The sequence below is a fragment of the Aythya fuligula genome, chromosome 16, assembly GCF_009819795.1.
Source record: "Aythya fuligula isolate bAytFul2 chromosome 16, bAytFul2.pri, whole genome shotgun sequence".
NCBI classification, from domain to species: domain Eukaryota; kingdom Metazoa; phylum Chordata; class Aves; order Anseriformes; family Anatidae; genus Aythya; species Aythya fuligula.
In genome coordinates, this window is record NC_045574.1 from 107,968 (window position 1) to 124,337 (window position 16,370).

The 16,370-nt window shown below is 43.8% G+C and overlaps 2 protein-coding genes across 3 annotated transcripts in view; both read left to right on the forward strand.

Annotated features, from left to right (window-relative positions):
* Window positions 1–2,769, forward strand: part of ITCH (itchy E3 ubiquitin protein ligase) — a 63,546-nt gene extending 60,777 nt beyond the window's left edge. For both annotated transcript variants that reach the window (XM_032198258.1, XM_032198259.1), the window contains exon 24: window positions 425–2,769. In XM_032198258.1, the coding sequence (XP_032054149.1) occupies window positions 425–524 (100 nt within the window). In that variant the 3' untranslated portion in view covers window positions 525–2,769. The remainder of the gene's footprint in view (window positions 1–424) is intronic.
* A 3,180-nt stretch (window positions 2,770–5,949) lies between these two features.
* Window positions 5,950–16,113, forward strand: DYNLRB1 (dynein light chain roadblock-type 1). Its single transcript, XM_032198287.1, has 4 exons — window positions 5,950–6,028; window positions 9,239–9,314; window positions 10,761–10,928; window positions 15,045–16,113. The coding sequence occupies exons 1-4, from the start codon at window positions 6,026–6,028 to the stop codon at window positions 15,086–15,088; spliced, it is 291 nt and encodes a 96-aa protein (XP_032054178.1). The 5' UTR covers window positions 5,950–6,025; the 3' UTR covers window positions 15,089–16,113.
* Window positions 16,114–16,370: the final 257 nt, after the last annotated feature.

Below are 16,370 nucleotides of genomic sequence, written 5' to 3' on the forward strand. Positions count from 1 at the left end.
CCTAAAGTAATAAACATTACTTTCTAAAGAAGTTGGGACTGATCTTCTATTATCACCACACTCAATCTTGATAGTGAAATAAATAGCCGCATTCAGACTTCCTCTTCCCGAAAAAAAAACATAGCTTCTACTCAGTTCCATTAGTGCTTGGTAAAAATATACAAACGTAACATTTCAAATATAAAACTTACTGAGATTTCTTACCAATTACAGTGCATTTCTGGAAAGCTATTACTGTTGAACACAGGTGCTTGTATGTTAACTTTCGCTCTAATAAATAGATAAATTTGTGTCAGAAGTCAGCTTATCACCGGGTGTAAATCCAGGTATCCATCTACACAGGAAAGTTAACACATCCATAATGGATTTTTTTTGGTGATGTTTAAATTATTCTCAAGTACTTAAGGTTTTTCTTTATTTTCAGTTTCAATCGCTTAGACCTTCCACCCTATAAGAATTATGAGCAGTTGAAGGAAAAGCTGTTGTTTGCAATTGAAGAAACAGAAGGATTTGGGCAGGAATAGCTAAGATTTGCACCTTGAAGAACGTGAACTTGATGTATGTTCTTCACTTCTTCTGCTTGTTGCACACTTCATTGTAAAGTAGACATGACTTGGATTTATTTAATGATACTAGCGTGTAAGTAAATGGGTGTTATCCTGAGGTTTTATCCATGTTAACTCTGGATTTCTGCTGAGCACTTTCAGAGATCAAAAGAGCAATCAGATACAGCTACAAATTAATTATGACCTAAGTAGAAATTTAATACAGCTTTGGGCGCTCATTCATTCCTTAGAATGTGTCCTTAATGACTGACAGATTTTTTTAAAATAGTTTTGTCTTTCCTTTTTAGTAGCATATTTTGCTACTGATGCACTGGGAAGTTCATTGGTAGCTGCAATGCTGCAGCAGCATCGTAACCTCTTTACAGCAATGTTACCAGAGCCAACTCTTAACCATCCTCTGCCTACTGTGAGCAAATTTATTGCTTAAGCTCTTTTTTGTAACTCAAGTGGCTGGACTGTTTTTTTCCCTGCCTGGAGTCTGCTCACATGCCAGTTGGACTCAGACTGCTGTTAAGGGAATTTCAAACTGTGGCACAGATCTGAGGCATAGCTTTGCTTTTTTTTTTGTTTGTTTGTTTGTTTGTTCACAATCCTGCTAATTTCAGCAAAATAGTTGCCTGCCCAAAGTTGCTGTAATGTTTCTGTGTGCCCTCAGAAGAATTCTGACTTTTTTCTGTGTAAAACAACTAACTTTTAAAACTGTATTAACACTGTGGTACTTCACTTGTTTTGCAAAAGACAAGACCACCTGGGATTGCACTGATTCCATTTAGATTCCTGTTTGCAGACTGATATTTCTTGTCAAAAGTGTTAATGGACATTATACTAAGTGTTATTCTTACATGTTGCAAGCATTTTTCTCTGAAGACTTCATTGGGTTCTCAGGAAGAGGTACAAAGGAACTGGATTTAAATGGTGATGAACTAATGCAATATTGGCTAAGACTAAGAGGACTAGAAAGTTCATATGTGGATTACAGATTTTTGAAATGTTGGAGCATCAGAAAACAATTCAATTAGAATTGAAGTTTCTGGGGGAGGTTTTTAAGCTAGGTCACCCTAAGATGCTTACATAGCTAGTAGCTTTTGTAGCAAGTTCTTACTGGATTAATAACATCTTTTTCTTCCTTTTAGAATCTGTCAATGTTCAATTCTCTTCTGGTTTACAAAAACATTTTACTGCTCCTTTAGACTGAATGCACTTTTTGGGTATGGTTGGCTCTTTCCTTATCTGAAGTGAGGAAAGCAAACTTCAATGAGACAAGCTGTTAGCCATAGTAAGAAACATGACACTCGACATACCATGTAGCACAAGTTAAAGCATAACAGTAGCTCAAAGCGTTGGGACAGCAGCTGTTTTTAAGATGCTTCTATAAACTGGAGCTGAAACAGGACAATGGGGAACAGTAAAATTGAACTTCCAGTCTCACAAAGAGTATTTCTTTCCTGCTGTCCCTTCTGTATAAACTACAAGATGGAAAAAATGATTCAGGCGTAAGAAAACCTAAGATACTACTGACTCAAGATTTTCAGGTCAAAGTGATACAACCTGCTTGGAAAGCAGAATTAGACCTTAGAGTGAATTTTGTTATGCATATTCTAATAAAAGCAACAGAAAAGAGTTTCTGATGGTACAGGAATCACCCACTTTTACATTTTCACTGATGGAGAGAACTAACCTGGCTTTGTGGTTTTACTAGCAGGAAAATCTGCCAACTTCAAAACATTTGATGGATATTTTACAGCATACAGCTCATAAGGAGAAAAAAGCCTTATAAATATTCTGTTTATGTTAATTCTTACACTGAAATCTAGTTATCTAACATATTTACAAGAGAGATTAAATTAAGCAAGATAATACAAGATTAAAAATAGTTTTTGTTCTGCATAACACTTCATGATTTGTGTAGGAAACCTAGAAATGCTGTTAATGTATAAATATCACCCAAAAGGCTTTCAGCCCTATATTTTTAAAATAAAGAATAGTTATAATTGAAATAGCCTTAGCCCTAGTTCTATAGGGTATGGCTGTTTAATATTTTTATGGTTGAAATGTTTAGTTCAGGAAAAAGGTAAATGCTTGTATATATTTTTGCAGTCCAGGATTCCACTTGCTCCATTTTTCTTTCTTTAATTTAAATGGCATGTTTATATGTCTTTTCTGCTGTATTAGGGAGGGGGGAAAGGGGGCTGGATATCCCAAGCACCAGAAATTATTTTAAAATACTGCAAAGAAAGAATCAGCTGGGGGGGGGGGGGGGAAATATCTGTGAAACATTGGATTTAGCCAAAATTTAAAGTCTACTACTGTGTTTAATTGGCAGTATTTCTGAAGCCGGAAGTAGAGACTACTTAGACATTTTTATTTGTAAGCATTGTAAATGCTAACAAGTCTGTTAATTTTTTTTTCACAGCATGTTGTGTAGAAATAAAAAGCTGTTAATATGAACTGCTGGTGCACTTCTCTGTTCTTTATGGGAATTTGGTGGAAACATGTGAATAAGCCCACAGTGTCTGGTATCCCAGATAATAGACAATTATAAATTGGACTTTCAGCAGAGGTTAATGAATTTGTCTCTCATTACTCCAACTGCTTGAGCAGCCTGAGCTGCATAAATTCATAGTATATAACAAATGTATATTCATAAGCAACTGCCAATTGATCCCAATTATGAAGTATTAAAACAGCTTCTGTTTACAATTTTGCCTTATAATAATGATATGAGAAAGGTAATTAAATGATGACTGGCTGATCTAAAAATTAACAAAGCCTCATTGTTCTGGGTAGCTCAAGAAATGTTAGTATATTGAAGTACACAGTAGATGTGTCATGTCTTCATCTGACCTAGTATGGAAGATTATTTTTTAATCTGTTTGCTTGTGTTTTTTTTTTTGTTTTGTTTTAAATAAATTACTCAAAGTAAAACAAAAAAAAATGCCTAAATTTTCGGTTTGTGCTTCTATTACATGCTGCACTGAATTTGCAATCTCAGCTCATTGTTGTCTTGGCATCTCCAGCCTCCTTTTTTTGTGGTGTCTCTTAATTTTCTCCAAAAATCATTGTTTGTGTATATGTGCTCTAGTGAACTAGTAAATAAACTGGAATCAGCAGCACTGGATTGTAAAATACTGTACTGAAAGTCATTGTTGAAATTTCCTTGCATTGTAATTTCAAATACTCAGGTAACTGTAACAGTATCTCAGTAAGTCAAATACTTTTATAAACTACTTAAAAGAGATGGTAGTCTTGTTATTCCTTCTGTGTTACGAAGCACCTGTGTGGAAATAAACTTGTCTGTCTGCTCTTGGGGGGCAGGAGTGGGTGTGTAGGCTGGCTTTGTGTGTTCAGAGATCTCTGTCTTCTGCCTGTTTCTCCAGCCTTTCAAGGTTCCTTAGAATGACTGCACAGTCATGTAGTCACCTGGTATATCGGCCCCTTCTCACGGTTTTACATCTCCAGAGCTGCTGAGAGCACACTCTGTCCCATTTCCTGCTCACTGGTGAAGGGATTAAACAGTCCCTCACCAGTATTGCCCTTGGGGCATCCCACTAGTGACTGGCTTCCAGCTGTGCCACTGGTCACAGCACTTCCCAGCCCACCTCACAGCCCTCTCTCTAATTTAGTTGGTATTTCATCAGCTTGCCCACATTACATGAGACAGTGCTGAAAGCCTTACTTAAGTAGAGAGAAACAACATTCACTGCTGTTTCCTTCCCCCACCGAGCTGGTCACCTCGTTGTTGAAGGTTATTGCATCAGTAAGGAGTGATTTCCTCTTTGCAAATCCACGCTGACTGTTCCCAATCATCGTGTTTTCCATAATGTTTTTGGAAATGGCTTCTATGAGGAGGTGTTCCCTGATCTTCCAGGGACTGCACTGAGACAGGCAAGCCTCTCCTTCCCTGGATCCCTCCTCTTGAAGGCAGAAGTGACAGTTGCATTCTTCCTGTCCTCGGGAGCCCTTCCTGATCACCATGCAGATTATCTGCATGGCAGGTAATGGAGATTTGCCTTGCAGCAACTTGTGCTTTTAGGTACATCCTCTCAGATCCCATGAACTCGTTTATGTCCAATTTGTTCGAATGTTCCTCAACTGATCCTACCACACTGGAGGTAACCTGCCTTGCTATGGTCTTTTCCATTGGGTTTTCACTCTGCCTGTGACTTGCGGAAAACGGACTCCACAATCAGTAAGATTGTAAAGTAGGTATGTTTATTCAGTGCTGGGCAGCATGGGGGGTAGTCCCACCAAAATTGTAGGCACGCGACACAACAACTTGCCACGGTTATATGCAGTAAAGAGTTACATGTGCATAAAGTTTCACAATGCACCTATACATATGCCTAACCTGTCCCTGCTTCAGATTAAAATTAGTTCAGTAAGTCACTTCCATAAGCTCCTCCTATCTGCACTTGAGCAGTGTTACCTGGTGGTCATTGGGCGTCGTGGGGATGAAGGTTGGTGACTCTTCCTTGTCACTGCTAGTTGACCAGATTCAGTCGCTCCTTGGCTCTTGTCCATCTGCAGGACCAGTTTCTTAAGATAGGCTCACACTCTTATCAAGAGACTAACCTTGGTAAGGGGCCCAGGGCTTCTTATTTTTAAGTAATTTGCACCATAGTCAGCAAAGACAGTAAGTAGTATTCACTAGTTTAAAACTGTCAGTGCTCTATTTGAAAAGATTCTCCTAATTCCCCCTCTCACTTGCTTTCCCACATCTTCATACAGCCTTAATAAATAAAACTTTGTTAGCAGCAATTCGTCCCTGTTATGTTTTTCTGTGCCTGGTAAATGTTTACAATAGGAAGTGCCATTTTTTGTACAGTAGGGACAGTGATCCCTACTGTACAAAATCTGGATATGATCGCTTAAAAACATACTAACAAATTGCATCAACCCCAACTTCGGTAGTGCTATGGGGGAGGTTAAGTTAGTACAGCTGTGATGTTATTTTCACTATTTCATGATTTATTTGTTTATTTATTTATTTTTGGAGTGGAGAAAAGCCACCGTTCAGCGTTGCTATAACCACACAACTTGGTCGTGGCGTTCGGTCACTTCCCAGCTCCGTGACCCTCTCAGGGTCGCTGGTGCCGGCTCCAGGTCGGGGCAGGGGGCAGGGGTCGCGCTGAGGGGCCCTGCGGCGGGAGGAGCTTTGCGACGCCTGCCGCCCGGCCTGCTGAAGGGCCGGCCTTCTGCTACGCCAATCCCCGCCGTGTTTTTTTTTTTTTTTTTTTTTTTTTTTTTTCTGTTGGTTTTTCCTCAGGGTATGCCGGGGCCGGCTGCGCCTCCCTGAGGCCACTTCCCCGCCCGGTGGTGCCGTCACCGCCGCACCGGCCCAGGGGCCGCGCACGCGCGTGGCCCGGCCCTGCCGCCGGTGAAGTGCCGCGGATTGGTCGAGCGGGGCGCGCATGCGCGCAAGGCCGTGACTGGCGACGGGGCGGTGGCGGCGGCTCGCGATGGTGGGTGAGGCAGCGGGGGGGGGGGCGCGCTTAGGCCGGGCCGCGGCTGGGGAGCCCGGGGAGCGTCCTGGGGCTTCCGCTGGGCCGGGCCGGGCCGGGCCGGGCCGGTGGGGCTCGGGGCTCAGGGCTCAGGGCCGTGCGGTCCTGAGGCTGGGGCGGCTGGGGAAGGCGAATCGGCCTGCGTGAAGGCCGCCGGCTTCTTCGGTCTCGTGTTCCACAGAACCCGGAGCTTGTTTGTTTTGCTGTAACCGCACAAAAGGCTGTTTCCTGGTGAAACGTGTGGCCAGGTAGCTGACGGTAATAAAACCCCACACCGTGCGTGGGAAACTTTTAAAGGAACAAATACTGGCGTCGATGGTAGATAGAAAACTGGTGTGTGCTGTTAAGACGCCTTTGTTAGGTGAGCGTGGGAGTTAAGGCCTCCTGGACCTCCGGGGGGATGAAGGCTGCCACTGTACAGACAGTTGAGCGTTTGTATGAGCTGGTTGCTGGCAGGAAGGGGTTTTATTCTCCTCCCCAGTGCATCTCTGCTTTCCCGTGTACAGTCTCTTGTAGTTTTTTGGTCCTTTATTAAGATGAAGTTTTTGTTTGGTTAACAAGTTCAACAATTTTTTTTTTTTTTATTTCTGGGTAGTGCCTCTGTAGCTGTGGTGAGTGGAGCTGGGTGAGCCCCGAGGCTCCTGTGTGTCACCAGGGCTCCCATGTGTCAGGCAGTAAGAGCACTTGGTCAGCATCAAGCTGCTAGAGCAGTTCACCCCTCAGTGAGTTAGGTTATCTGCTGGTTGTTAGAAGAATTTCAACATGGCGTAGTAGGTTTACGTGGCAAGGTTTTGGTAGCAGGGGGCCATAGGGGTGGCTTCTGTGAGAAGGATCTAGAAGCTGTTTGGTAAGGCCCGTGTTTGGTAAGGGCCCCACTGCTGACCAGAGCTGAGCCAATAAGCGATGTTGTTTTGCACCTCTGTGAGAGCACATTTAAGACAGGAAAAAAAAAACGCTGTGCCGCACAGCAGCTGGGAGAGTGAGGGGTGAGAAACAGCCTTGCAGGTGCCAAAATCAGGGAAGGAGGAAGGGGAGAGGTGCCAGAGCAGAAGTCCTCTGCTGTGAGGACCATGGTGAAGCAGGCTGTCCCCCTGAAGCCCAAGGAGTACCACAGTGGAGCAGGGTTCCACACTGCAGCCCGCGGAGGAGACCACACAGGAGCAGGTGGACCTGCACCAATGGAGGCTGTGGCCTGTAGAAGATCCCTGCTGGAGTAGATTCTGGGCTGGACCTGTAGCCTGTGGAGAGGAGCCCACGCAGGAGCAGGTGATCTGGCAGGAGCTGCTGCCTGTGGAGGATCCAGGTTGGAGCAGTTTGCTCCTGAGGGATGGACCCCGTGGTACGGACCCATATCTGGAACAGTTCTGGAGGAGCTGCTGCCTGTGGGAAGACCATGCCGGATCAGTTCAGCAAGGACTGCATCCCGTGGGTGGGACCCCACAGCACAGGGGAAGAGAATGACTGAGAAGGAGAGGTGGAGAAGAAGCACTATGGACTGACCATAACCCCCGTTCTTCTGCGCTGCTTGGGGTGGTGGTGGGGGGGAAGAGGTGGAAGAGGGTGGTTGGGGCGGAAGGTGCTTTTGGTTTCTTTCCTTTGTTTCTCGCTTCTCTAGCTTGCTAGTAATAAGCAATAAATCTTACTATCTCCATGTGCTGAGTCTGTTTTGCCCGTCACGATAATTACTGTGCAATCTCCTTGTCCTTATCTCAACCCTTGAGCACTTTTCATCGTATTTTCTCCCTGTTCCTCTTTGAAGAGGGGGAGTGAGAGAGCAGGTGCGGTGGAGCTTGGTCACCTGCCCGAGTAAAACCACCACACATGGGTACAGTTCTGTCGGGATGCTTGTTTGCATCCAAATAGGCATGTTAAGGCCTGATGAAGTATTTGATTAATTAGGACTTGGAATCCAGCTAGTAAGAAATCAGAAAATTATTTCAAACTGAGCAGTGTGCCACCATATATCGCTCAGCATTTGTGCACATTGTAGGTTTTTTTTCCTCTTTCATTGTCTTCTATGTGGAAACAGTCTGGCATTCAAAAATTACCAAGGGCTTTGTCAAAGTGATTAAACTCAAATGTTTCTCTCAAGTATGTGACAAAAAACCTCTTTGTGAAGACATATTCCAGTGGTACCACGCTTGTAGCAGGGGGTTGTCTTAACTACATATGCTAGCAGACCCTGCAGAAAGGTTGCCAAGAGCTCCGAAGCAGAAGCTGTCTTGTGATAGAATAAGTGGTTGGTTTGACAGAGGGTGGAGGTGGAGAGAGGGTTCCTTGCAGTGCCTAACAAATGTGGCATCTTGGCCAAGTGTCCTGTGTGGATCTCACCTTTACCCTGAGCTTAGATTACCCTTTTCTTCTGATCTGAATTGCTTCTTTCAGGATCTGAAAGATGCTGCATGCCTCTGTTTCCTTTAGTGAGAATCAGATATAACAAATGCCTTTTGAAGGGGATTCACCCAGCTGTGAAATGCTATAGTGGTCAGATCTTAGGGTTGTGCTGGAGAGCCCACAGACAGGTTTGGATTGATGGCTTGTAGCAGTGTAAGATGTGCAGAATGGGCTGAAAGCTCTCCTGAAGTTGATGGTGATTTTTACAGAGAAGGCAGTGGAACTAATGCCTTGCCTTTTTTTTTTTTTTTTTTAAGTTGGTTTTCCAAAGTAGTAAATCGGTGATAGCTATACTAGCACGAATCATAATTGCAAATGCATAGCATTGTTCTTTTTCCTTTCACTTTTCTGATTTTCAATTGCTCTTAGCATTCATATAATAAATGGGAAGGTAGTCTTTTACTTAGGATATGTATTTTTGTGGTTTGTTCATACGTTCCATGTGTGTTTTCATACATGGTTTTTGCTTGGCACCTAAACTGTCACAGACTGAGCCAACTTCCAGCTATGAGGTTGAGGAGGGAGAGAAAGATTAGAAGGGAGTTCAAGTTTATATAAACACTATCATAATCACAAATGAGTGAAGACAGATGGAAAGCAACTGATAAGGTCATGCAGAAAAGGTAGTACCAAAGCACACTTTGCTTTATAGAGAGGTGTAGGTAGTGCCTGTTTGAATTATATTTGGGCGGTTTTACTTTCAGACTTGTTATTACAAAGCATTAGTTTAAGCCAAACAGAAGCTGTGATCTTTTGATTTGTGCTTTGTTTTTGCAGGCTGAGGTGGAAGAAACACTGAAGCGAATTCAGAGCCAAAAAGGAGTGCAAGGAATCATTGTTGTTAATTCTGAAGGTATTGTGTCAGTCTGCTTCCTGAGGTTTTAACTTATTCTGAGCATGTAGTTTAAGGACCACTGGTTGTACTACTTGCAGTTAAAGTCTCACCTTTGCACTTTACTGTAGTCAAAGTAGATAACTGGCTACAAGAGAAAATGAATTTCCTTTTCTGGTTTTCTGCAAGCTCGCTTTATTATTTCAGGAGATAAATGAAGCTGAAATCACAAAATCTTGTACATGCCATGCCAGTGTTGGGGACTGGTCTGTCAGAGCCTCACCTTTTTGAGACACTTTTATGGGTAGCACTGCAAGTTCTCATCACATCTGAAATGTTGCTGCTGTCCATGTCCAGAATGCCTTGGCAGACATGAGGAGCACAGCTGCTGTCTCCTGCTGATGGCCTCATGGGACTCATAAGCTAGTTGCCTCTTTTTGGAGCCACTGAAGGGTGGAATGCAGCAGACTTGTTCAGAGCACTCCAAATACACTGTGGGCAGCCCAGCTTGTTAAAATCATGCGAGTATCAATTTAAAATGAATATTTCTTAGAAGTAATCCTTAGAAAAAATGACGAGTAGCAGCTATCTGTGAATATACCGAAGATTGGACCGGTGCATACTTAGCCCTTGGTTATACAGTTTGTGCTCCTGCTTGCTGCTTTTTCATGATGATTAATAATGGTTTGTGCTCTTCAGGCTGAAGTATGCTTACTTGAACATACACCTGCTGTGGTTTTTCTGCCATGATAGTATTTGGTAGTAGGCTATTGCATCAACTTTTTGATATTTGAGCTGGATTTTTGGCTGGCTTTTTATGAGGAAATGCATCTGATGGGTGGCAGCAGCATAAAGGAGGGAAGGCTCTGGCCAAACAGTGTGCATTGTGTCTGCATTCTTGGCTGGTGCACAGCAGTTGAACCTTGCAGGACTGCATGAGCTGTTATGGTTGTGCCTAAAAGCTTCAGCTTTGTATCTGTGGGATGCAGCTACTCACGTTCTCTAGAATCAACGCCTATCCCAGCCTAGCTTATGTGACTGTAGTTTAGCTGTGATATTCAGGAATCTGTCTGAAAAGATGAGCTGTTCCCCATCAGGAAACAAACTTGAAATGTTGATATTTCCACTCTCCCCCTAAAATACTTGGTTTTGTTTTTATTTATTTCTAATTTTACACCTCAAGTGAATAACTGAAAAAGCAAAAGTAAATCACTGATACGACTAGAGGTAAACAGTACTTTTCATCTGCAGCCATGGTTACAGAATGTAGCCTCTGCACATCTTATTTCTGTTCACATTCTTCTTTTAAACCTTAAAAAGAACACTCCTAATCCCGTTGCCTTGTTACAGCTGTAACACATGCATAGGTTCAATGGCCGCAACAATTGGACATGGTGATACCCAAAGGAGAGGTAATTCTGGAGTTCTGTTACTGACCCTTGCTGTCCCTGTGGTGGCTTCTTGCAGGTATTCCTATAAAAAGTACTATGGACAACTCCACAACGATTCAATATGCGGGCCTAATGCACAGTTTCATCATGAAGGCAAGGAGCACTGTGCGAGACATTGATCCCCAAAATGACCTCACATTCTTGCGGATTCGCTCCAAGAAAAATGAAATCATGGTTGCACCAGGTAAGAGTGAGTGGGGTGAACTCAGGCATCAGAGAATCCAGCAGAATGCTTTTCTTGTGGGATTTGCCATAGTTCGGTGTTGCTTGTTTTGTGGTGTAGAGTCTGAGCCTGAGAAATGAGTTCTGCATGCTGCTGTTCTTTATAATATATACTCTACTCTATTCCAAAGGGTTTGTTTACTTTCTTCAGTTGAAGACTTTTATCATTGACCCTAAGTTTGCTTTTTAATATTTTAAGGTGGGAAATAAGTTTTCATTTCATTTTCATAACAGTAGAAAGGATTAAATAGCATTTCGGAGCATGCAAAACAGCTTGGAGCTTCTCATGCTTTGTGTTTTTCAATATGAAACCATGAGAACCAGAAAGGAATATTTTTTTAAATTTGAGAGCAATTTCAGTTCAGCAGTGACTGAGCAATAAAACAAACCAGTCTAATAGATATTCTGATCAAGAATTCTGAATTAGAATTGTTCAGTTGGAAGGTATCTACAAAGATCTCTGAATCCAACTGCCTGACTTCTTCAGGGCTATCCAAAAGCTAAAGCATGTTGTCGAGGGCATTATCCGAATGCCTCTTGAACACTGACAGGCACTGGGCATCAACAACCTTGCTAGAAAGCCTCTTCCAACCTTTGACCACCCTCACAGTCCAGAATATTTTCCCAATGCCAGGTCGGACCCTCCCCTGGCACAGCTCTGTGCCCTTCCAGCACATCCTGCCATCGGTCCCCAGGGGGCAGGGATCAGCGTCTCCTTGGGAAGCTGCAGAGAGCGCCTATTGGCCTACTTTCTTCCAGACTGGACCACCAAGGTGCACTCAGCCTCTCCTCACAGGACAGGCCTTCCAGCCCTTTTTCCAGCTTTGTTGCCCTCCTCTGGACACTTTTAAGGACCTTAACATCTTCTTCACACTGTGGGGCCCAGAACTGCACACAGTATTCCAGGCAAGGCCCCACCAACAGAAAACAGACAATCACCTCATTTGTCCGGCTGGCTGTGCTGTGTTTAATGCACCCCAAAATGCATTTTTTTTTCCCCCTTGGCTGCGAGGCCTCGTGCTGAGCTGCTGTCCCCAGCACCCCCAGGCCCCATCCTGCTGAGCTGCTCTCCAGCCATGCATCTCCCAGGCTGTGCCCGTGTCCGGCACTGCTCTGTCCCAGGGGCAGCACCCGGCCTTTCCCTTTGTTGACTGCCCAGTGCTCCCATCTATCCAGATCCCTGTGCAAGGCGTCTGCAGGGAGTCAGCAGCACCTCCCAGTTCAGTGCCATCACCAAACTTGCTGAGAATGTGTCCCACTCCTGCCTGTTTATCACTGATAAAGATGCTGAACAGGCCTAGCCCTAGAAATGAGCCCTGGGGACCACCAGTTACACTGACAGGCTGTTGCTTCCTGGGTCTTCTCTCATGCCCTTGTAGATGTGTGTGACATTGGCTACCTTCCAGTCAGCAGGGATCTCCGCTGGTTCCCACAGCCTTTGGTAAATTGTTGGAAGGGGTCCAGCTATAATGTTGACTAATTCCTTCAGCACTGTGGGGTGAATCCTGTCAAGCCCCATGGACTCGAGTACTGAAATATAGTACTGAAATATAATACTAGTTGGCTGAATATGAGCCAGCAGTGTGCTCAGGTGGCCAAGAAGGCCAACGGCATCCTGGCTTGTATCAGGAACAGTGTGACCAGCAGGGCTAGGGAGGTGATCGTCCCCCTGTACTCGGCTCTGGTGAGGCCGCACCTCGAGTACTGTGTTCAGTTTTGGGCCCCTCGCTACAAGAAGGACGTGGAGGTGCTTGAGCGGGTCCAGAGAAGGGCGACGAAGCTGGTGAGGGGCCTGGAGAACAAGTCCTACGAGGAGCGGCTGAGGGAGCTGGGCTTGTTCAGCCTGGAGAAGAGGAGGCTCAGGGGCGACCTTATCGCTCTCTATAGGTACCTCAAGGGAGGCTGTAGCGAGGTGGGGGTTGGCCTGTTCTCCCACCTGCCTGGTGACAGGACGAGGGGGAATGGGCTTAAGTTGCGCCAGGGGAGTTTTAGGTTAGATGTTAGGAAGAACTTCTTTACTGAAAGGGTCGTGAGGCATTGGAACAGGCTGCCCAGGGAAGTGGTGGAGTCACCATCCCTGGAAGTCTTCAAAAGACGTTTAGATGTAGAGCTTAGGGATATGGTTTAGTGGGGACTGCTAGCGTTAGGTCAGAGGTTGGACTTGATGATCTTGAGGTCTCTTCCAACCTAGAAATTCTGTGATTCTGTGAAATTGTAAGGGACCAGTTGTATCAGCTGGTGAGTCTAAGGTGTATCATTACTATCAAAGACAGAGGCAAAAAAGGCATTAGATGCCTCCACCTTTTCCATCATTCTTACTAGTTTAGGTGATCATCATCATCAAGTATTAGTACAATGTTTTCCTTAGATTCCTCTTGCTGTTGATATTCTTAAAAAAGCCTATTTTGTTGTTTCACACCATGCTGTCCAGCATCAACCCAGGCAGAGCTTTGGCTTTTCTCGTTTTTCTCCCTGTAGTTTTGAACTGCAGCTTTGTCATCTCACTGTGAAGCCTAACTATGCTTCCAGTGGTCATGTATTTTCTTTTTCTGCCCAACTTCCAAGAGGAGTTCCCTGTTCAGCCAAGTCTTCTGCCCCCCTTACTTGACGTGACACAATGGGATTGCCTGCTTCTGGGCTTTTAAAAGGTGGTTCTTAAAAAGCGACCAGCTCTCATGGACACCTAACCCCACTGAAGCACATTCCTGGGGAATGTGCTACTAACAGGCATTACTAACTAGTGCCTGGAGGAACTTCAAGTCTGCTCTCTTAAAGTCCAGGCTGGCAACTCTGCCGACCTTTTACTTCATTACAGCAAAAATTTTGGATTCACCTAATTCATGAACACTATGGCAAAGACAGCCCACATACTGTCACAGTTCCCATAAGGCCTTCCCTGTTGTCCTTTCCAACTTGGCTCACACAGTACTTGTGGCAGGAAGTTATCTTTAACATGCTTTAGGAATGTCCCAGACTTGCTTCTCAGTTTGTATGGGAAGTTGAAGTCTCCCATAAGGACAAGGTCAACTGATCGCAAGATTTCCCCCTATTGCCTATAGGGCTCATCCATGCCTGGATGGACAGTCAGTAGTAGAACCCCCTGATGACATCTGCTTTGCCATTCATCCCCTTAATTCTCAACCAGAGGTTCTGTGCCATGTTATCCCCAGCAGCAAGGGTTGGGTCTCATCCCTGCTGCATGTACGGTGCAACACCCCTGCCCTGCCTGTCGCTCCCAAACAGCCGAGCACACCCATCCCAGCATGCTGGCTGTGAGACACATCCCGCCGCTTTGGCTTAAAAGAGGGAAGGTAGCATGGGACAGGTGTACTCCTGAGTCATGGAGCATAGCTGCCTTTTCTTCAGGAGGTGCCCTCAGTATTTAATTAAATTATGAAATCAGTAAATCAGTGCTCTCAGTATTTCATCAAATTATGAAATGGGAAGCAATGAAATGAGTGTGGCTCATTAATGTGGCAAGAATGCAGCTTTGTTCCTTTCATACTGCATCTGCTCTGTTGTGGGATTGTGCTGATGGGGGGGCAAAGAAGAGGACTGCAGCTCCGTCAGGCTGCTCCGTGGGGAGAAGGCAGCACTTGAGAATGAGAGGCTGTGGGGTTTATGCTGGTGCAGCTTCCAATATGCAGCTTTCCATATGGAAGAAGATCAGAGGAATAACCATTGCTCCAGAACAAATACATCTATAACTGCTTCAGCCTAGCAGTCTGCCTGTGAGATATGGAAAATCATTAGCTTGTAACACCTATTTTAGCTAAATTATTTTATTTGCTAGTTACGGTTATTCCTTAGGCACACGTTAAGTTACCTTCAAATGGCTTGTGAACATGAAGTTTCTGAAGTTGAGACTTCTCCTTTCTAAAAGTTGAAATAAGTGCTCTGACATGTCAAACATGTTCTGCTCATTGACGATAAATGTCAAAACTCAGTAGTTCCAACTGCATATTGGTGGGATATGGAAAAATGCTGAAAGTTACTTTTGCTAAATGCAGGAATGTTTTTCTTTGGCTGTGAACAAATACCAGCAATGAAAGAATATTCTTTTTCTTTTCCATTCCAGATAAGGACTACTTCCTGATTGTCATCCAGAATCCTACTGAATGATTACACTAACTTGATCTGGTTTTTCCCCCCTTTGCCCAACTATTTTTTAATTTAATGGTAAAGAGTAGAACATTAGTGTTAACTTGGCTGTGCCACTTCTGTAATATCTGAAAAAAACAAAAGCAAATGTTTCTGTTGTTTACAAATAGAAAAAAAGTGGTTTCTTCTGTTATCACAAGTCATTTTGAGAAGAAGTTGGTGAATTAGAATCAAGTGACTTAAACAGTAAAAAATGCAACAGATTCTTTTTACTAGTTAAGAAGATAATATAAAAAAATCTAATAAGGTTCTAAAAATTATTCTTTGTACATTTCCATGTTCCTGTTACAGCTATTTGAGTTAAACTTTTACACTATTACTTTTGAATTACTGTAAATATGAAACCTGCCTATCCTCTTGTTCTCTCTGCTGGTTTTGCAAGTTACTTTGGAAAAGTAACTGGTTGTATTAAATTAAAAAGTGTCATCAGTGATTGTTTTTGTCTTGTTTCCCTTTTCTTGTAAGGATTTTAATTGTCGTGATTGACTGAGATTTTTCTTCAAGAAGTAGAACCTTCATAGGACTATTTTTACCAATCTGTTGTTTTCTCTGAGTGATTTATTTGAAGTACATGTGCTATGTATTTATAATTGCCTCATATGTTGGAGCATTTTCGCGTCAATTCCTTTTTTGTCTCAGAACAGAGATGTGCGGTGACTGAGTGAGGTCATTAATGCTGCCTGTGGGTGCTCTTGGGCTATCACATTTCAGTAGCTGATTCAATCTGATATCTCGCTTTGGTATTTTTTTTGTTAATGGCTGTTAAAAACAAAAATGCTCATCTGGTTCCTCCAAAATAATAAAGGGGTTATTTTTTGTAGCCTTGAAAAAGTCTTGAATTTGCATGCAGAGCTCAAGGATTTGTGCAAAACGTGTACATTGAAGATGTATGCCACGTGTGACAGACACAACTCTGCCTTGTACTGAAATTGTCTTAATGATGTCCAGAACATCATAGCCCAGATTAAAAAATCATGCATATTGTATTGTGCTGCTTTTTTTTTTTTTTCCCTGTGTCCCCGAGTAGCTCAATACTGGGAACTGCTTCAGCAGGGAGCAGTGCCCAGGCAGCCCCCTCATTCCCAAGGCTCCTTCATCCCATGGGAGCAGGAGGGGCTTTCTGCTCTTCTGCCTGCTTGGGCAGCAGCCTCCTCGCACACATGGCCGCAACTAGAAGTGATGGGATGGGAGGTTTTGTCAGCATGAAAAGTAATTTCCCCTAAGGTGCACCTGAGCAAAGAGG

Coding starts and splice junctions, on each gene's coding strand:
- DYNLRB1 (XM_032198287.1), top strand. Junction 9,315..10,760: donor CATTGTTGTTAATTCTGAAG/GTATTGTGTCAG, acceptor GGCTTCTTGCAG/GTATTCCTATAAAAAGTACT. Junction 10,929..15,044: donor TGAAATCATGGTTGCACCAG/GTAAGAGTGAGT, acceptor TTTCCATTCCAG/ATAAGGACTACTTCCTGATT.